The following is a 21,739-nucleotide window of genomic DNA, read 5'->3' as shown; positions in this document are numbered from 1 at the left end:
GGATAATTTGATTTTATTTTTAGCCACAGTCATCTCAATACTCAAAATAAAATTTAAGAGATTAAATGGAATCAAGGAAGGAAATGCAGTACCGAAATACTTTTATCAAATAGGAAACACACAAACTTTCCAAACACATTACTTAGAATAGTTCATCAAATTCTTGTCTAATTTTCAATGAAAAATGTATCACAAGACTTTCAATTTGAATTCACATAATTTTCTTCAATCAGAAAATACATATTTTGTATAACAAAAGTAGTAGAGCTCTGAATTTCCAATATTTTTGTCTGGAGAATTTTTCAAGATGATCAAATGAAAACTATGAATACGCCATTTCTGCTAAGTAATAATAAAGACAAATTTAAGATGAGATGGGGAAATATTGTCTACCGTTTTTAGCGGTGCCTATAACGAACAGAAAAATCAAATAGCAAACCTAGACCTAGTAATATAATAAACGTGCAGTATCAAATTTTCAATTTAGGTTCCATTTTTTTTCAAATCAGTGTCCGATTTGTATAAAAATTTAAATTAATATTTAAAAAAAAATCTTGCACAATAAATAAACATTATTCAAATGAGTGATTTTCCTTGATATTTTGTCTTGATTTAAAAATTAAACTAAGCAATTTTAAAAGAAAAATAACAAAAGAAATGTATATTTTCTTCGTCGTTCATTTCATAAACATACCTTGTATCTTTTTAAGACTTAACTTCATTGAAATTTGCTTTCAGAAAAAAGGAACATAAATTATGTATGAATATGCAGAAAAAGCAATCCATCCTCAATTAAAAATTCGATTAGTCTTTACGATTGTATACACATTTCCACTGTATTAAGTTTGAAGACATCACAGAGATCTGTCTGTGCGGTGTGGTCATCTTGAGATCAAAGCGACAAACGCAAGACCACATTTTGTAAACCAATATAGCAAAGCCAAGCCATTAGATTAAAGTAATTTGCAAACTTTTTCATCATAATTTTTATAACATTTGAAGTAATTTATTTTGTTAGATAAAAATAGATTTCCTGAAAACAGCGCAATTACTATTTTTGTGTAACTTTCAAAACGCATAAATGGCTACTACTGTGCCCATTCGAAAACTATTAAACTCACAATGAAAAACATTATGTGTTTCTTTGGAAAAATTCATTGCAGGTCGGATGACATCACACCTTTTATGGGGAGTGTGAATTACTCCACAACAACTGACTTATGAAATCTTATGAATCTATCTCTGGCATTCTCCGAATCTCGTTACCTCAATACAATTTGCACACGAAGCACTTAAAACAACACGCCTAATAGCTGTTTGCATAGTGCAGCACATGGAACTGGACACTCCGACTCCGACTCTGACTATCGACTCATAGAAGATCCAATTTCATGTTTTCAGTTCAAAATCTTAGAACACGAAGTGAATTCACTTTTACTTTCAAATCTAGATATCACGAAGTGTGGCAACGAACTTGTAACTTGCAAGTTCCAGTGATTTGCTCATGTAATTCTAGACGATTGCTTCGCTGATTCTCCGCTGCCGCCCGTCCACGTTTGGTGGGCGGGAAATCTAACGTACACAACTTTCGTTTTCATTTGATACTCAAGCTCAACCAACCCAACTTTGAGCACAAAGGTATGCGCCAAACGAGATATCTAATTTAAAGCCTGGGTTAATAGCCACTATAAAAACGGAAGCCATGAAGTATGGCAATCAAGTAGGTACCATCATGTGGATAAACGACTTGAAACGCTTCAAGTGTCTTATTCATATCAGGCGGACGACACAGTACGACCGTCACGTCAGTGAGGCAGGTCGTCATCTTCATTGTAGACAATTATGGTGACAAAAGAAAACAGATCGTTGCATAAGACACAATAAACGTTAAAAACAAAAGCGTAATCAGTCAACTGTGTATTCACAACACGCCACACGCCGCTGCGGCTATGCCTCCGGGTTTTTTTGAGTTTTTCCCTAAAGTGAATCTTTTCCTTTCCCCGCCACGGCCACCTTGATTACAAACCACTGGAATTTTAGTTGGTTATTGATCGCTTAAGCCTCTATACGCGTAGCATGTAAAAATGTTGCTTGCCCATAAAGCGCTTAAGTGAGCTCTTGGCCAATAAAACATGATTGTGAAGCAACAACGAGCGTCTCTAAGTGTTTTGTAAACAAAAAAAATAAAAATAAAAATGGTCAACAAAATTTCACATTTACACAAAAATTAAACCGTCTTGGGCAAACTTTATAATTTTTCACCACAAAAAAGTCTTTCGTCATTTCGTCTTCAAATTATCAGCAAAACAACAACTTTCGCAAGTAATGACAAATTTTGAACAAACTCACCTTTTGAGGAAGTCCGTATATTCGGCTTGACGGATCAAACCAGTTCGCATCATAATCGTTTGGAAACATTGTCGTTCTATGGCCCAAAGTTTACATTCGGTAATGGCCGTGATGGTTGCTGTTCGTTGACAATTGTAAAGTATGGCCAATTCTCCAAGTACCTTTGCGCCGGACAATGTTGATAAATATTTTCCTTCACGTGAGACTTCAACTCGTCCCTCTGCAAAAATATAAATGTAAAAAAAAAACAATTAGTCATGCACAGCAGCATTTGGAAGAGTTTACATAAAGACAAACATCAAATATAAATATTTTTTATCCAAAGTCACTTAAACAAACTTAAATAGCCTTTTTTAGTTTTGGTGAGTTCGTATAGAATTGCCAACTGAGCAGAAAATCAGTCCAACGATATTTTTCACAGATAAAATATGACATTTTTCTTACTCAATTTTAAAAAATATGTGAGTTATTTCAAAAACCTAATTAATTTTAAAGATGACTTTATTTGCTTTGATTTAGGTTCGGCCTGCCGGTTTTTATAATCCCGTTTCATAAAATCCTACTTTTTATAAACCTTCTTTCTATAATCTCACTTTTTATAAAATACCAATTTTAAAAATTACGTAGCTTGTAATTATATAAATTTAAGAAGTTTTTAAATAAGCAAGAAATATTGAAATAATGTTTCAATAATCTTTGAAGCTTATGTTATGATATTCAGTAACACTAAAACAAACATGAACTTTAAACCAGTAGCAATATTTCGCAATATTTTTAATTTTTATATTTTAAGCTTTTTTAAATTTAAAAATAGTACGAGTGTTGAAAAATAGGATGGGCGGGATTTCTCGGCATTTTAAAAAGCAGGATTATAATAGATAGGGATACTGAACAGGTGACATTTTGGAAAACGGAAATTAAAAAAAAAATCTGACTAGCCGGCGGGATTTTATAACTTTTTTCAAAACTTTTAGATGAGGGATTTTGAAAACAGTGATTCCGATATGCTCACATTTTTTCAAGAATTGGGCGTGTTTTATAGGCTAAGGGAAAAATTAAACCTTAATCAATTTTTCGGAATCCGTAGAAAAATATTGAAGTTGTTTTGAATTTATAGTACAATAAAAATAACACTTATATCATGGGGCATGGATGTTTTGTAACTTGAATTTTTAAGGTACAGAATTAGTTACTTCTTATGTTTCAGCCCCAACGTATGATCACATCATAATCTATTTTTAGTGTTGTTATTTTCACATTGATTTGCAACAAAATAAGGAGATTGAGCCAAATCAAATTCATTTAAAATAATGTCTTTTAAGCAAACTTTCAGTCGGTTGTCATCCCATTAATTTAATGCACTTTATCGACTTTAGAAGTTTAATAGTTTCCAAATTTAAGGTCAAGCTCAAGGCACTTTCCAAAAGGGTTTCTTTTGATCGACCTATCTACACGGTTTGTGGTTTGGCTTACAATTTCAGAATGTTTAATTTCTCCATGTTCAATCATTTAGGCTTTTTTAAAATGAGTTTTTTTTTAAAAAGAAATTCCCCTTTTTCTAGCCTTTAGGCGGAAAATTAAATATAAATTCTTAGACACATAACATAAACATAATTAAAATTGATTTGATATTCGTGATACAAAATTAACTAAAAATAAATGTGACCCTAACATTCTTTCTTTTCTAACTTATTTTGAAGCAATAATTTCCTCGGTCACTTTCGAACAAAATCGTAAATAAGACTAAACTTATGAACACATCCCCTCAAAATAATTTCAAGGAGTGGTATTTGAGTTACCTTATTTAACTTTAAGTTTTGTTCAAAAACGTCACTGAGTGAGCCTTTAAAAGTGAATAACATTTTTGAGTATAGCGTTCTGTATCATTGTGCTAGCTATAGACTACCAATAAAACACGCCTACTGTTTAAAGGCATTCTTCAATCTTCAAACTACAACTAAATCAAATAAAATTTAGTGAATCGTATTTTATTAGATTTCTATTTCTAAAGAACAAAGTTGGCAACAATTTATTAAAATGTTCTTAACCGCAATAGGCAGAGGTAGGTAGAGGTACCTAATGTCAAAGTTTGAGAGAAAGAAAAAGAAAAGATGTATAAACCTGATGTGTATGATTTCACTCGAAACGAGTTTTCTTTGCTTTGTAATTTTGGTTTTGATGGCTTTTCTGACGCATGGTGATGGATCTCCTTCTTTTATACTCAGAAAATACTTATATCTACCTACGGTCTTGAGAAAAGCCACAAGTCAAACCACTAAAAGGAGCAATGCGGCTATACATTCTAAAGGTTTTCTTCCACCACCATTACAGTGCATGACGTTTTGTTCATACATACGTCAAACATTGTATTTCTCCGGTTTATTGCTGCACATAGAATCCAACCGCAACGCAGCATCCAGAAAAATGCATTGTCTGTCTAATTTTGTTGCTGTTTTGCTGCGTGATCACTCATCATTTTCAATGCCGCGATGTGGCGCAGCGAATGACTCGGAGCGCAAAATTTCTCCCCTAATTAAAGGCTTTAATGAAGAGAGGAAGATAGTAATTGTTGTGTGTGATAGGGCCATCATTCGTTAAGTATGTTTTGTGTGATGTGTGTTATGTGGCTGAACTAATGAAAACTATTAAACTAATTCGCACTCAGCATGATATCAGAAAGTATAAATCATGAAGATGTGTATAAAGCCTAACAGAGACCCTAAGATTTAATAACTAAGCCGGCTTTAGAGGCTTTCGGTTCGAGGTCGAAAACAACTTTTGTTTTTGTTTTGTATTGTCTTAGGGTGCTCCCACCTTTAGTTGGTTCACACAAAGTTTGGATTGAGTTTTTTATTACTTTTGGTCTCGATCGTTGCCGTCTTCGTCGCCGGAAAATAAAAATGAAACTTCTCTTCTTAATTAATTCACTGAATTGGGAACACTTTTTAATTATGGCCATGACTTTTAATTTTGAATGATGAGACAAAAGCAATTGTACTGCAACTAGAACATGTTGTAGGTGTTTTTTGATTATTAAAGTTGATATAAAAACGTACAGCGAAAAAGTTTCTATATGATTTTGCACAGAATAAGTTAAACATTAATGAACAAACAACAAATACTATTTTTATGTATTTTACTACTTTACTTAAAATGGAATGTTACCGCTCACTATCTGATTTTTGTATGACTACTTTTTAAACTGAGGTTGTTTTGTTTAACTATTTTATAATGATAAGTTTTATATCTCAAGGCCGTTTGTTTTCAGTTGCCACAAAAATTGTTTTTTTTATTTTGAAAAAAAGGTCAAAGTGGTTATGTGGCTATGCCTAGGTTTAATAGATCAAGGTAGTTTTATTTTTGGTTGGTTTTAATATTGGAGTTGGTTTATTACACTTCTGCTTGAAACATGCAACCCAAAGGTTGGAATACTTTGCGATTTTTTTTTTGGAAATTGAAAGTACCTACCTGCATAATTGGCTTGAAAAGTAACGTTTGATTATTTAATTCATGTATTATAAGTTTAGTTATTGGCTATGAGTTTGATGGATGAGTGAAGAGATGGCATTGATTAAAAATAAGGTTTTGAATTAATTGTTTTAATTTTTGATGTGTCTTACGTTAAGAAAACTAGACATTAATATCATAACAATTTGTTAAAATAACACTGAATAACTGAACGGAATACTTTCGAACTAGTAAAAAGTAGGAGGAGTTCGTTTCGTAGAGAAAATAATCCCATAGTACAAAGTTTCAAATATGATGTTCAGGTCTTACGACCTTATACTTTCGTTTCGTCTAAATTATATTTTTAAAGTTTAAATTAAAAGAAAAAAAGTCAAAGAATAGGATGACGTCAAATTCGTGGTTATAATGTTCATGAATCCTAAATTAAATTTAGAAAAATTGATGTAATGTACACACTATTAATTTGATATTTTCTTAGAAAGAAAGTCAAAAATCAAATACATTGAAATTAGTTTCTGCCTGTTCATGGACCTTTTTAGTATTGCAAACGTTTTGCTTTATGAGAATAGATATTATGGCTACAGAAGAGTTTTTGCTTAACTTAATTCTCGCAAGACACCTTAAACCTTAAAACAAAATTGCTGTCCTACAAAAATAATTATACCCTCGACTCATAATTTTTCTAGAACATCAGATTTTAATGAAAGTATCCTTCCAAAGATTTTAAGATATCCAAGAACAGTGTTTTTCATGCTAAGATAAAGTACATTTTAATAATAAATTGTATTTTTTTTTCTATATTGTGCGCGCTATGGATACGCTTATAATGATTAAACTTAGTGCGAGCAATTAGGAAGGGAGAATAAGTTTAGAAAGGAAATACCGATGAAGTCTGGTTTTGAATGTCTGCACATTGTAAAGAGTGTAAAATATTGAGTTTGGTAAAGCAATCCACATTCGTGTTGTGCGATTTAAAAAGGAATATCTGTACTTTACAGTACATCCGAAATTGGGCGCAAGGGTAAATTGATGAGCTTTCCTAGAAGAACGGGTATTACGGTTAAATTGTTTGAGGAAGAAAGGAATGCAAATGGCTATTTCACTAGAGTATTGGTTATGAAAATAAAATAATAGCAGACATAAAACTCAAGCTCGAGAGATACAAAAGTTTTAGTTAAAGAACGGTCACCTGTTATTTTTAGAGTTCTCTTTTTTCAATTCTGTCCAAGAGATTCAAGAAGAAGAACATGCCCAGATATAGAAATTTTACTCGAGTTTCCGACAAATATAAGCCTTATAAATCATAGCGAGATCAGAAGGGGTAAACAACTTCTTGCATCGAGAAAACCTAAACACTTAGCAGCGTTTTTGGCGATTTCATGTATGTGACAACTCCACAAGAGATGTTTTGTGATGTATAAATGATTTGAAAGCTGTTCAGTCTCCCAAAATTAAGTGTGTTAAAAGTTTCAGACAAAATATTATTATTAAAAATAGGAAATAGTGTCGGAGGTAAAACGGAGCCCTGGGGCACACAAGCACACAAGATATCAGATTTGGATATGGTTAGAGGGTCTGTATTTAAAGTTAAACATACTCAGCATAAGTAAACCACTGTTGTATATGCTTTATGACATGCTTAATGGCAGACGGTTTTTGTCAAAATTGGCAATATAACATCTACCAAAATCTTTGATACTAAAAATGGTCTTCAACAGGGAGTGGTTAACTCGCCGATCTTATTTAGCAAGATCTGATAGCAAGCCTGACTCAAGCAATAGCGTACGCCAACGACCTAATTGCGTATAAACCGGCCCAAAAATTGAGGTAATGAAGACACTTTTGCAGGGTGACTTCGACAAGATTCAGCAATATTGCGATGGCTGGAAGTTGAAAATCAACTTTCAAAAATGCGAAACTATTCTGTTCAGGACTCCGTTGTATGGAGCCTAAAGGGATACGAGAAAGAACTGGAAAAATTTCGTGATCGTTGGACCAAATCGACAGCCACGAATAAAAGTGTAGTAAAGTACCTTGGAATCTGTTTGGATCAGTACTTGTATTTCGACAGACATATGAGTGCTGCTCTGGCCAGAGTTAGGGGAGCCTTTGCCCTAACAAAACGGTTGTTTTTTAGCAGCCGTCTTGACAGCAGAGTGAAGGTGATTTGCTACTTGGCCTTTATCCGGCCAATGATTGCCTATGGGTGCCCGGTATGGGTCAACGTTGCCCCATCTCAAATGGAAAAGATTCGGGTGTTTGAGAGTCAATGTCTGCGACGACGTTGCCTGAACTACACAAAACACCAGAGTCATAGTACAAACATTACTATTCCAACCAAATTCTATACAACAGAGCCAACATAAACAGAATACATAATTTTTTGCTGAAGCTTGGTAGGAGTCACATTGCGAGAGCGATGTCGTCGACTAACAGCTTAATTTTTGGGGCTTACTACCCCAACAGTGAGTACTAAGAAAGTGCACGTTTAACATCGTGTAACATCCCGCCCGAAGCTTTTCTCTGTTAAGACAATCGAGGGCTGATACAGGATAGGGAGACGGTTGCGCTAATCTACAACGTCAGCCTTAAAACTATAGATAGGCGACTCCTTACAGTCGAGACGTCCTCACACTAGACGGAACCGAGTGCCTTCGAAGGATTAGGTTAGGGACAGTCAGGGTGGCACAAAAAAAAAATTATTAAAAAAAAAAGCTTACTGTGGATGTTCTAGTTTTTAAGTAATTTTAAGTGGTATTATTGGTTTTGGTTAGTTTTAAGTAGCTTAAGTATTATAATTTAATTTAATTTATTATAATTTAAGTAATGGGCTTTGGTTTTCTTTTTTTATTTAATTTTAAGTTTTATATAGAATACAAAAACAATGATAAAGATACCAAATTTGTTTTTAATAAATTTTCTTGGTTTTAGATTAAGTTCTCGTTATTTAGCATTAAACTTGTTTTTAGGCAGAAAGGCAGTAGTTATAAGATAGTGGATTAACTTAGAGCACCAGCACATGGCCAGTAAGATATTTTTTAAGTTTTTGAAATTCACGATAGTTTCTTTAAGAATTTTTGTCTAGCTTTAAAATAGTTTTAAGATTTTGATAAAATAAAGATACAAAAAATAATATATATTAGATTTGAGGGTGATTTAATACCCGACAAGGAACAGATTTATCAATATCAAATTCATGCATTTTTTTATAAGAAAGCATCAAGCTTTCTCCAAAACGATGTAAAGATTTGTTCCACTGTTAATTATCTATCTATCTATCTGTTCGGTGAGAAAAACCTGAGATCAACAGTGGACCTATTGCAACGAAAGTCATACTGCCGGTCATTAGAAGCTTTCGTTCTTCAAGATAGTTTGAATATTTATTTTTATTTTACTTAGTTTCTACAAATTCTCATTATTTGAGTCTTCATTTGATTCTCTATAAAAGTTTTGAGAAACATTGAATAATGTATTTATGGTTTTTGAAACCGAACTTCGAATTCTCAAATTTTAAAAATACCTGTTTCCAACAAAATTTGTATATTTTTCAATAAATTTCAAAATATTCATTGCGTGATATCTTTTTTCAGATAATCAATATCGATTTAAACATCTATTAAGAACTTAACACAAGTGTTTTAAAAAATATTGTTAACTTCATTTCAAAAAACAATTTTGTGAATTCTCTTTATAAACAATAAACTAAACATCCCAAAAAGATTAAAGACATCTGTGAGAGTAACGTTAAATTTAGGGCCACATTCTTGTTTCGGATGTCTTTGACTTCTTCGACTTTTCGGCTTTTCAGGAAACGAGTTGAAGACTTTTCTCGTCTTATGGCCATTAACAGTTCATAACACCGAATTAAAACGTTAAATGTTGTAATTTTTTATTAATTTTGGGAATTAATTGATTGGGAGCTATGTATATTGTAGGGATTTCGAGTCTCACTAAATATTTAAAATTGTATCACGAAATTTTCAAAAGGAAGGAAAGAAACAAATTGGCTCAGAAAACCACTTAATCTGTAAAACCTACTTCGAACAACCCATTTGTAAATGTAGTTTTTAAAGCAATGTTTAATTACTCGTATCTCATTGTTTCATGTTTTGTATCTGTTCATGTGTTCTTTTGATTGTTTATCATCAATTGTTTAAATGGTTACTTTCGAACATTAATAAATAAATAAAATTTTACATGACTTGGTGAAATTTTAAAAAAGTTAACATTCACCCAATTATAAAAGCAATAAAATAATCAATACAATATTATTGATGTCTTGCCAATTTCGTTTTCATTTCTTTTTCCAACTTGGCCTAAGCCCAGAACAGGATTTAAAGTTAACAATCAAAAATAAATCATTAGTGTCTTCACAACCAACTTCTTTATAATAATTGCCACACACATTTGCCCTTATCAATTCGTGAACCATGAACAAAAAATATCTCGTTTTGGCTTAAATGTCAACTTATATTGATGACACCTTTTTCTTCAGAACATACAAATTTAATAACAACTCTTCAACTTAGTCACGAATCTTCATTTTATTATATTTATGTAGTTAGAGCCTCAAACAGCTTACAAAAAAAGTTATAACCGAGAAAGAGAGAAAACCAAAAATAGTAGATACATACCTCAAGCCATACAAGGCCTTTTGTATAGATACTTCATAATGATCATTCGCTTCGCATGACAAAAGCAAATTTGGAAACCGACTTCAAATTTCAATCACGAGCTTTTGTTCAAAACTTGTGGTTTTATATTTCAAAAAAAAAAAAAAAACCAAAACAGAAATAAAAATGTGCATATAAAAGAGTAGAGGTCTTTTAACCAGTTAAGCTTTATTTATTGTTTTTTGTTAATTTGCACTTTCTGAGAAAAGTGACAGTGACAGTTGAGTTGTGGGTGAGTTCATTTGTCGTGATTATAGAGTTTATGCCTGCAACGCATCGGCATCGGGCCTACCTCAAAAGATCCATATCAGCTGTTTGCATTTTTTCATCAAAACCACCGTAATTTTATGCACAGATATTCATGTGAGTAAGGGAAAACACACTTGATGACACTTAATTGTTTTTGTTTTTTACGCTTGCGATATCGCATCATGCAAACAAACAAAACAAGCAACCATTTTGGATAACAGTGCGGCTGTTTAGAATACAAAATTAAAACATGGTTGACATTTAAATGTCACGAAGATTATACCTTGGGTGCAATTAATTTTGCGCAAATAATTTACCTGCAAGCAGGGAATTACTATGCAGAGTTGCCACGCGTTATTTATATACATGCACTTTAAAATTTACTCAAATAAAATCCAGGAAACTTTTGTTTATAATTAATTGGCTTACATTTAAAATCTTAGTTCGAGATTAACTTGACTGTCATTAAAGCTAAGAAATTTTCAGCATAATTTAAATTCAGAACGTTGAAAAAAATTGTGCAGAAAAAAAGATGCAAAATGTAACTTCAAGAGCAACTGGCTTATATGTTGGACAAATATTGAACTATGTTTCCAGTTTTAAACCATTGATTGTTAATTTTTCAATTTTAAAGAATTAACATCTAGATAAAAGTGTGTGGAATTTAGTTAATTTATGTTTCTAAGATATGAAAGAATTTTCTCAAAAAGACTAAAAGGTAACTACGGACTGTATTTTTTAGAATACGAAAATCTCTACGATCTTGAGAAACCCTAAAGACGTTAAAAAATGTCACCTCATGAAATAATTTGGCAGGGATGTGTTCAAAAGTTACGTTTTTCTCGAAAATCTAAATATTCATTGAAACACAGGTCGACAGTTTCAGTTCTTTTTATTTCATCGAATTTGTACGCAAGCATGATTATTGAGTCACTTAATAAATTCTGATTGATTTTAAGAGTTTGAATGATTTTTTCAACCAAAAAGATTGATTCAGTTGATTTTTATTTTAAAATAAATTCCGAAAAAAACGTCAATTTACACCTGCTTAAAATTGTATGCAAGGCGATAATGGTGTAATGGTCACTTAATATAGAGTCGATGTTGAGTCTTTTTGGCCTGTTACATCTTTCATAAAGAGTTCCCATATAGCTAAAAAGACCAAGGGTTTAGTAGAAATCAGAATAATAAAATAAAGAGCCCTCTATTTTTTTAACATGCACCTTAAAGCATTTATTATAAATCAATTTTTGTCACCCAATTTCTTTTTGGTATGAATTAAAGTAAAAATTAATAATATAAAAGTTTTGGAAACGATCATAATGCGTCTAGTGCAGGCGAAGCATAAAATATATTAGTATCAACGAACTCAACCGCCTTTTCGCCATATTTTATTTTTCGCACCACCTATGTACCTGCCTCCTACATTTCAAAAACTGAAAGTATGTCCTCATTTGAATATTTTTACTGACAGCTAAGTCTGGTCTATTTCATTCAAATGTGTATACAGTTAACAATAAAGCACGCCTATACAGATATTTGTTGTAGCTAAAACTGTCAATCAAGTGACATTTCTTATAGTTTTTTAAAAACTATCTCAGGAAACAACGTCACTATTTTTCTAAACAATAGAATAATGAGAGATTTCCTGTTTTGATGTAAGAAAAAAGTAGTTAAAACGAATTATTCCTCTCACTAAAACTATCAAAGTGGGATCTCCCGCCTTGATGATAATTCACAAACCAGATCCATATGCAAATGTTTCCGATCTATGCAAAACTAATTTATATCAATAAAACATTCTACTGCAAAAATATAGAAAAGGTAAAACAAAAACTTTGAAGAATGAATAAATAATTTCCTGAACTCACAACGAAAGGCGCAGGCCCAGGCACAGAGCACACAGCACAAAAGTAAAAGTTAATTAGAGAGGTAGTATTTTAGAAAAGACAGATCATCGGCTCCATGGCGCTTGTTTTTCTTTTTATTTGATGCCATGTACAATGTACAACATCCATTCCAATACCAGCCGCTCCGATCGCTGATCTGTGCTGTGCTGTGTGCAAATTAATGCTTCCTTGGTGGTTTGCCCCACATTGGAAGAGAGAGATATATGTTCCTATGGCAAACAATAGAACTAGAGGCAATGAAAGTGCAAACTATTTCTGGAGTCAGACTTAGTATAATTATACTTTCGGAGCAACCCACGAGACACAAAGAAGATAGAGGGCGTCGTCATCGTTGTTGGTGTGAAGAATATGCAGCTCTTTTAAGCGACTTATTTAAGAAATGATCATCAAGCTTCATAAATTATGCGACAAAAACAGCTAAATAAAGACATACCTTAAAACTCAACCGGTTTTGAAATATAACTTGAATCGCGATCGGAAGATCATTGAACACTTAAGAGTTGCAATTTATGCGACAACTCTTAATGGTAGCGACCTTCTGATAGAGCAGTGATCTGACAGAAGCAGCGCAGCGACTTGGCGGCGCTGCTGTTGATGATGTCACATGATCTTATTGATCTTGGGCAACACTTTAAAGTCTACACATTGCTTACCATCTTCTCGATAATCATCGACGCCACCGCCGTCGTCACCGGCGGTTGAGGGGATGGTCTCTATGTCCTGGTCTTTAAGGAGATTTCCTGTCCTACGCTTGCGCGCGTACGTGTGGACAGGGACTATCAACCGTGGCCGAGGAATGCTGAATTGATCGTCGGAATTATGGGTACTGTTGGACGAAGACGAACTTCCTGGTTGTCGACGGCCACGATTTTCGTGCAGCGATAGTCCGCCAAACGAAGTTTCCGCATGCAACTGAAGTGATGGATCGTTGAGGTTAGTAGTCGATGCTGAGAGTCGACCATTGCGGTTCATGATTTCACTTGATTCGAGTTGAAGTTGAGACTGGGAATGCAGTTTATTTAGCTGATGATTCAAATTGATCCTGCTGGGAACAGTCGTTCTTGGAGGGGGTTTCGGTGGAGTTTTGGGCATAAAGTGTTCTTGGACATCCGCCGAAGGTTGTTGCAGAGTCACATTTGGCACTCGAACGCTCTTGGCGCGCAGAATAGATCGTGGACGTGCCATGGGCTGACTTCGCTGAGCCGGCTTGGGGGGACTGTCTAACTGAATCGATTCGTATGCTTCAGTTGAACTTATTCTAGTATCACAGTTTCGGATGGGTGGAGGAGGTGGCATGACCTTCTGGCGGACCGGTTGGGTGGCAATCACCTTCTCGTGGGAAGTTTCTCTCTCTGCCGGATGGTAGTTGACAGTCCTGTTCGAAGGTTGCCGATTTTCAACCTTCCATATCTTCCGTAAGTCTTTGATGTCTAAAGTGCTGCAGGAGGAAGATGTCTTTGGGGAGTACACCACCGTGTGGGATCTTCGTAGACCCTTGACGGGTGGTAGATCACAGATCTCTGTTGTTGGAATCAGCTGTCTAGGGCGGTGATGATGACGTTTTTCCGTCGGATCAACCACATAGTGATTACCATTGTATTCGTTGCTTTCTTTAATTGATGCGGTGGCAGTGGAGGCGGAGGTGTTTTTCTTACCAGTTAAGCTTTCGTTGGCTTCTATCAATTCATCCCAGCCGGGGTACTGTCTGCGGTTCTTTCGCCTCAACGTCGAAGGCTTGTAGCCATTAAGATCCTTTATGGCTTTCACAATTCCGTCGTTTTGCTTCTGCTGTTCGAGAGCTCGAATTTGCTCGAGAGTCATTTGGTACTTGCTCAACACCGAAACCCCGTCATTCAGGTAACCATTATTTCCAACTGACTGAAGTGATTCTGGGTTAACAGATGTGCTAATGCTCTCGTGGGCTTGCAACCAGTTGGCTTCGTAGAGAATTCCCATTGCATTGGTTTGCTCCAGAGAAAGACTCGCATCGACTGCCTTTCCCGGATACCTTTTAATCCGCATGTTGTTGGCGTTTGAGGAGATTGAATCTTAAAGATTAGCTTAGCTTCAAATCCAAATGTAGGTGCTGGGTGTTTTGTGGCACACCCAAAGTTTCACATTAGAGCTGCAATCAAAAATAAATTCTTAACACACAAAAAAAGAAACAATTACCTTCACCTTATGGTGCGGTTTTTAGGTCTCATACGTCGCGTCGTCGTCGTCGTCTCTTCGTCTCTGTGGGCTTCTTTTTGGCCGAAATATAATAAAACTACAACAACAACAATGCTGACTTCAAGCAACAATAGAAGCAGGTTTTTAACCACTATAAACTTATATCGTAGACTTGCTGCACAAACTTTGGTTTGAATCAAGTTACCTACCGCCAACCATCAACTGACACCAGTTCTTTGGGAACACATTTAACTTTACGGTTCTCATTGGACCATGAAGCACAGATCATGTTCCCACTGCAAGCAAAGATGGTGCTTTGCCCCAGCTTAAGAGACCAACAAAATTTATTTCAACACAAAATCATAATTTTCTTGTTTGTATTTTTCCAGGTGATGGCTGAGATTATGAGAGGTCAACAGTGACAATGAAGTTCTTGGCATTACCAACAATCTCTTGCAAGCTACATGAAGCATCTGGGGAGGTTATAGATAGGTATGTTGGAATTGGGTACGCATGCGGTATTCAGTCTCAAGATTTAGTTGGTATCTTTTTTTTCTTCAAAGTTGGAACAACCTTTACACGCAACGCACAGAACGTGCTCTCATTACAAATTGCACAACTTCAAAGTGATAAAAGATTTGTTGAAGCTTGGCGTATGAGCAAATCGCTTATATTGATGGAGCTGACGATAATTGAGTTCGAAAGTTAGACTCAAATTAAGATAAACCTTTCAAAACTAAAATTATAGATATGAGTGACGTTTATTTAGCGTGATAATATTTCTTGTTATCTTATCTTTCAAATAAACTCAAAATCTTATCTAAAACCTGACCATGACCAAAGAGAAAATTTTTGTTATGTTTGATAAAACAAAGTAGAAATAACGAGGTTAATGTTTAAAATATTCTAACATAGGAAGTGTTTGTTATTATTTATTTGATTAGGCGCCAAGTTGTATTTTTATTAGAAAAGATAAAAACGCATTTTCAACCAAAGAAATTATGGATTTTCAAAGTGAATAGTTATTGCAAAATGAAAATACCTACATAAGTGACTTATAACTAAAACAGTTTTGATTTTGTCGTTCTATGTTTTTGTTTTAAATTGCTTCGAAAACTTGATATCAGTTTAGCAAAGCACCTCATAGAAATGTACGATAAGTATTTGAAAATAAGTTTTGACTATTCTGACAAGTGTTTCGTGCAATGTTTTCTATGTTTTTTGAAGGTGTTTTTCTCACTTCGTTTAAACTTTATAAATTATCCCCTCAAAAAGGGTTTAAGCGCCTTATTTTGCGAACTGTACTGTCTACTAATTTTTTCCTTTATCAGTCGAGAGTTAGTTCTGACAAATATAAACTTTTCGTGCAATGTTTTCTATGTTTTTGTTGTTTGGTTGCTAACTTCGTGTCATCTTAGCTACGCACTCCTCGAAAATGGTTAAAAAGGTCTTCCGAGTATCTTGCATTCTTAGTTGGCTTATAATTTGCTGTTAAATAGTCCCAAATCAGTTGGTACCGTTTGCAAGTTAATCGTGGAATGTGTTCTATGTTTTTTTAAGGTTTTTTTCTAACTTCGTTTCAGCTTTAAAAATTATTCCATCAAAAAGAGTTAAGCGCCTTATTTTGAAAATTGTACTGTCTACTAATTTTTTAATTTATTAGGCGAGAGTATTTCTAACAACAGTAGTACCCGTGGCATGATGGTTAGTGCGTTGGACTGTCATGCAAGGGGTCTTGGGTTCAATCTCGCGGGTACTGCCTCTTGCGAGGAATTGACAAATCCTTCAACAGTAATTCTTATGTCATGAAAAAGTGCTTTCTCAAACTAGCCGTTCGGATTCGGCCTAAAATTGTAGGTCCCTTCCATTCCTGACAACAGTACTCGCACACAGGAATAGTTGAGAGTTGTAAGTCATTAGGCCCTGGTTCACAACGGACTGTTGCGCCACCCCATTTGATTTGATTTGATTTCTAACAACAAAAAACTATTTATACGATGTTTTCTATGTTTTCGTTGCTTATTTGTTAACTTCCTGTCATCTTAGCTACGCACTCCTCGAAAACGGTTTTAAAGGTCTTATGAATATCTTTCATATTTCATTGTCTATAATTTGTGGTTGAATAGTCCCAAATTAGTTGGTACCGTTTGCAAGTTAGTCGTGCAATGTTTTCTGTGTTTTTGTAAGAACTATGTAAACTTCATTTAAACTAAGCAATTCACTCCCAAACTTAAAAGCTTTAAGATTGCTTTAATGGCTCATAATTTGACGTTAATTAGGTTTGAGTAAGTTTTGAACAATTTTAAATCTTTTGTTCAATGTTTTATGTTTTTTTAGTATTCTTGCTATAATGATTTAAACTTAGGAAAGGAAAAGCCATAAAACTTTATAGACTTTTTGTATTGGACGTAGTCTGGTTTAATAATTTGGCTTTAATTAATTTGAAAAATGTATATTAATAGCAGACATGAAGTCCCAGAAAAAATCTAATATTTGTTTATTAATCTAAATTAATTATTAAATTACTAAGACAGGTAATATTTTAGCACTCTTTAAGAAACAACTTTGAAGTCGACTTGTCTTGTTATTTTTTGTATTATTCAAAGGTCTGCAATGACGGAAGCTATGTACACAATATAAGGTGAAAGAAAAAAATTGCTTCAAAGTTCAAGATTTCTGGTTATTCAATTTGTTTAAACAAAAACACGTAGGAGCGTAATTCAAACAAACACAACAACTGGGTTTATTTTAAAATAAAGTTGTTTAGCTTAGGCCTGCGTAAACAATAGCTATGGGGCGTTCTAATCACAGGGTGTTATTGAAAGTAGTGAAGGCTGAAATTTGACTCTTAGATTTCGAATCAATAAAAGCAGAAAACACAAATTTATTTAAGATTTTGTCGTGAATTTATGGTGGAAGAATACAAAATGTCACGCAGTTTTTGAGAACGAACCAAAAATGTCAGAATTTTAAAACTCGAGGAGTTTTGAAAACCCTTTTAGAGATGAAGAAATATACGAGCAATGAGGGAAGGGGGATATATTTAGAAGATTGAAACGGATGCACATTGCAACGAGTAGAAAATATCGATCCTGTTAGAGCATTCCACGTTCGTGAACTTTGGGTAAAAACTGAGCACATGGTTAAAGCAGGGGAGGAATCCAACAGGCAAAAGAATTGTTCATAATTTAAAAATTTTACATTGTAAGCAATTCCAAAAAAAAAATAAGTTTTACTTTGGATTAGAAAGATGACAACCTAAAATCGACCACCCTGTTCTTAATTCCAAAAGAGGATGTCAAATGTGGATCAACGCACCTTTCGACAGCGATTACCATCAAAAGCTTCCCATAATAATTACTATAAGCCCCACAAAATCAAAAATGATGCGAGGTTAATGAACAATTGGAGGCCGTCACCATCGCTCGCAACGTTGCCAAGAGCGACTTTGATCTCTGTTCAAAGTGTATATAGAAGTTCTCTCTCGTCCAAAAGCTTAACTCTTTTACTGCATCAAGCGTACACCTGATCACATAAATATTGGTAATAATTATAACAAGTTTTTTTTTTGTTGTATTTGTTCTGTTCTTTAGTAATTTTACTTATTTTTTGATTTGTCGTTCTTTTGAATTCGAACACAATTCTATTTTTGTGTCTCTCGAACACAGATCCGATCTCGAGAGTGCGATCGGAACTTGTTGACCTTGCTAACAGATCGCGTTTTATATGCAAAATTAAAACTCGTACCGCAAACAATTCAACTAGAAAATCTAGTGTGGTCGTTGTGTATCTTATAGATACCTACCTATATAGCGGACTCTGTAAAAAAAGATACCTTTCTCTTTTAAAGTCTATCTATACGTTCTACATGTCTATAGTAATTTTTATAGCAACTCCGCCTGCCCTATGGCATTTGCATTTGGGTGATTCCATTTGGTATTATACCAACCTTACCTTATACTTGTGCTATAGCTTGGCTTTGTTGTTCCTATAGAGTAAAGTCGTAAGTAACATAGGTACTTACATTTATGTATATATAGCTTTTGCAAAAGTTGTCCCATTGCAACACAATATACTTAAGTTTTACTTCTGCAAGACCTGGTTTTTAGTTACTGAACCGGAGCACGTATATGAAAATACTTCATGCTTCGTTAAGGCTTCTCTTTATTTTGTTTGTTAAGTCTCGATGGGTTATTTTTTTTTTTGTATTTAATTAGAGAAATGAAGAGCTTGATTTTTTGATTTTTCTCAAGAACTGAACGAACAACAAGACTCAAGACTCATTATTAATTTAGCAAAGCACGATCAGTTTAAAGTTGAATATATACTAATAAGCTAAGGTCATTCTTAGCTACCTTAATTGCAGAAATGCTATTCCAGTGTGTATAATAAAATATTTATACTTTTTTATGTTATTATTTTAGGAATGTAAGATCCAAGAATCAAAATTTTAAACCTCTTCTAAACACAAACAAAAATTACAAATAAATAAAAAAACAGCATTTGGAAAAAGAGATAAAATAAAATTTAACAATAAAAAAGGATTTTATTTAATTTGAAGCCAAAAATTAAAAGTGAAAACTTGTTGTTAAAACATGGCATTAATTTGGTTAAATTAATAACCCCCTCGATTCATTTTGTGGCTTAGCAAAGCATGAACAAGAATTTATATTATAAATTACTTTTAAACATCATTAAAGGTGCTTACTTTAACAACTTGAGGCCATTTTAGAAACATATTAAGTGTGGGCGATTTAAGATGATGATGGTGCCATAGAATTAAGAGAAAAAATACGTAATTCTTAATGCTTTAAATTTTTATTTGTGTATCCAATTACTTTTTCTGCTCATTAGTGAGGAGCTGGAAAGAATTGAAATTGATATAATTTCAGCTCATTATTCGTGATACGCTTATAGCTTTGTACAACAGATAAACTATGAACTTAAAGCTGACATCATAACTAAATCAAAGTAAAGCTCGACTTAAAAGGCACAACCATAACAGAATCAAGAATCGGTCTGACAATTGTGTTCAAAACATTAAATTTATTTTACGTTTTTTCGTTTAGAGCATGGTTTCTGAGTGTTCAGAGCGCGATTAAAAAGCTAAGAAAAAAAGACCGAACGAACCAGGTTGTTTTATTTTCTGATTAACAAATAGTTAAATATTTTATTTTTTATTGAAAAACACAACTAGTTTAGCCCCTAACAATTTACATATGTAATACCATGTTCTCGATTTCGAAAGTTTGTTTTATTGAACTTGGTTTGTCCATGTTCAAAATTATTAATTTCCAACTCAAGTCAAATTTTCGTTTGAGTTTTCAGCTTTTAAAAACCACAACTGCCAATTTCTGAATTTTTTATAACTTTAAATGCGTTTCACAACAAGATCGGAGCTTTCAAAAAATGTTCAAAGCAAACTTTGTTCTTAGCGTTTTCAACATCCCCTAAAGACTCAAATTTTAGAGCTCTGAACTTAAAAATAAAAAGTTCTCAATCATGCAATTCAGTTGCATAAACTTGCAGTTAATTTTCGTACAAATTATTTTTATTGAAAAAAAATGGAGAACAAATACAATTTCGTCAATATTTTTACTATTTGTTTTTTATTGAACTATTTTTATTTTAAAGGTAAACAAAGTCTTTAATCAACAAATCTAATTCCACAGCTGGCAAATAGTATTTTCACAGGTATCTACGCAGTGAAATTTTGAATGTTTATGCCGAATAGTATTGCAAATAAAAGCAAATTGTCGGTGGAGTTTTGATCAACACTTAAAGCTGATTGATTGAAATCAAAACTAGTAAAATATTCAAATATTATACGCTTTTTTGTCAAAAAGGTAAATTTAGAATTAATTTATTATACTTCTTTAGTATTTGTTAAAATTTTGGTAGTAATTGTTCGGATTCCTAAAAAAAAGTTTTTAGTACTCCAAAGTTTTATTTTTATAAATGCAGGACAAATTGATAATAGAAAATGGGTGTAGAAAAAAGAGAGATATTTTACAGAAGATAAATTTAAGTGTTTAAAAGGTCAGTTGAAGCCTGAAACAGCCTTTCTTTTTTTTTTATTTCGGAACAATGTTAGAAATATGTTTCTATCTAAAAAGCTGTTTTCAGAGTTGTTAAAACGGCTTTGAATCACATTTAAAAAATTTGTAAATTTGGTGAAGCGGTGTACCCATCTAAAGGAACTTAACTGTTCTTAATTACCTTTAAATTTTGGTTCTTTTATGGAATTTTTTAAGCAACATTTTCTGCAAATTAAAATTATATTTGCACTAAGGCTGTTTTTCCTTTTAAAATTTAAATCAATTTGGTAATTTTGTGTACAAAAACTAAACTTCCAATTGAACAAATAAAGAAATTTGATAACTTTGCAGTGCAAATTACTAAAGAAAAATGTATAACGACTTTAATTAAAACTAAAAGACTCAAGCAGCTTTATTTCTCAAACAGGGATTTAAGTACGGCAGTCGAACCCGGTCAATTTTTACGTTTTTACATGCTCTTCTTTTATACAATAGTATTATAGAATTTTAATTTAAAATAACCCAATTTTGTTTTGTTTTTAAATGTGTGATTATATTTAGCATATCCATTTCCGTCAAATGATCGGAACATTGCTATAAAGAAGCTTTGAATTCTTTTCGCCAATTGATTAATCTTTAAATAAATTATGAGAGAAATTTATCGAAATAAATTACAAAACTATGCAAATTAATTACTATCTTTATATACGTAGAAGTCTAAAAGCCCTCTTAAACAACACCTGAGGGCTTTAAGTCTAAAAAGTTATTGAAACTTAATTCTATAGGTATTTAAGATTTACTTAATTTCATAGACAAAAAATAAAAATACTTTAAAGAAAGTTTTCAAGAACTAAGGTAAGAGTATAAATATGTGGGTATT

At 33.2% G+C, this 21,739-nt stretch overlaps 1 protein-coding gene across 4 annotated transcripts in view; it reads right to left on the bottom strand.

The window, feature by feature from the left end:
- LOC129952097 (cGMP-dependent protein kinase, isozyme 2 forms cD4/T1/T3A/T3B) overlaps positions 1–21,739 on the bottom strand; it is a 112,828-nt gene that overhangs the window by 9,500 nt on the left and 81,589 nt on the right. For 3 of the 4 annotated variants that reach the window (XM_056064526.1, XM_056064527.1, XM_056064529.1), the window contains one exon: positions 2,350–2,569. In XM_056064526.1, the coding sequence (XP_055920501.1) occupies positions 2,350–2,569 (220 nt within the window). Of the gene's footprint in view, positions 1–2,349; positions 2,570–13,302; positions 14,775–21,739 lie in introns of all 4 variants that reach the window. The other variant, XM_056064528.1, reaches the window with a different exon arrangement.

Source organism: Eupeodes corollae, chromosome 3 (assembly GCF_945859685.1).
Source record: "Eupeodes corollae chromosome 3, idEupCoro1.1, whole genome shotgun sequence".
In the NCBI taxonomy this organism is placed as follows: Eukaryota; Metazoa; Arthropoda; class Insecta; order Diptera; family Syrphidae; genus Eupeodes; species Eupeodes corollae.
Note: the sequence above shows the minus strand (reverse complement) of the source record. Positions and strands in the feature narration are given on the sequence as shown.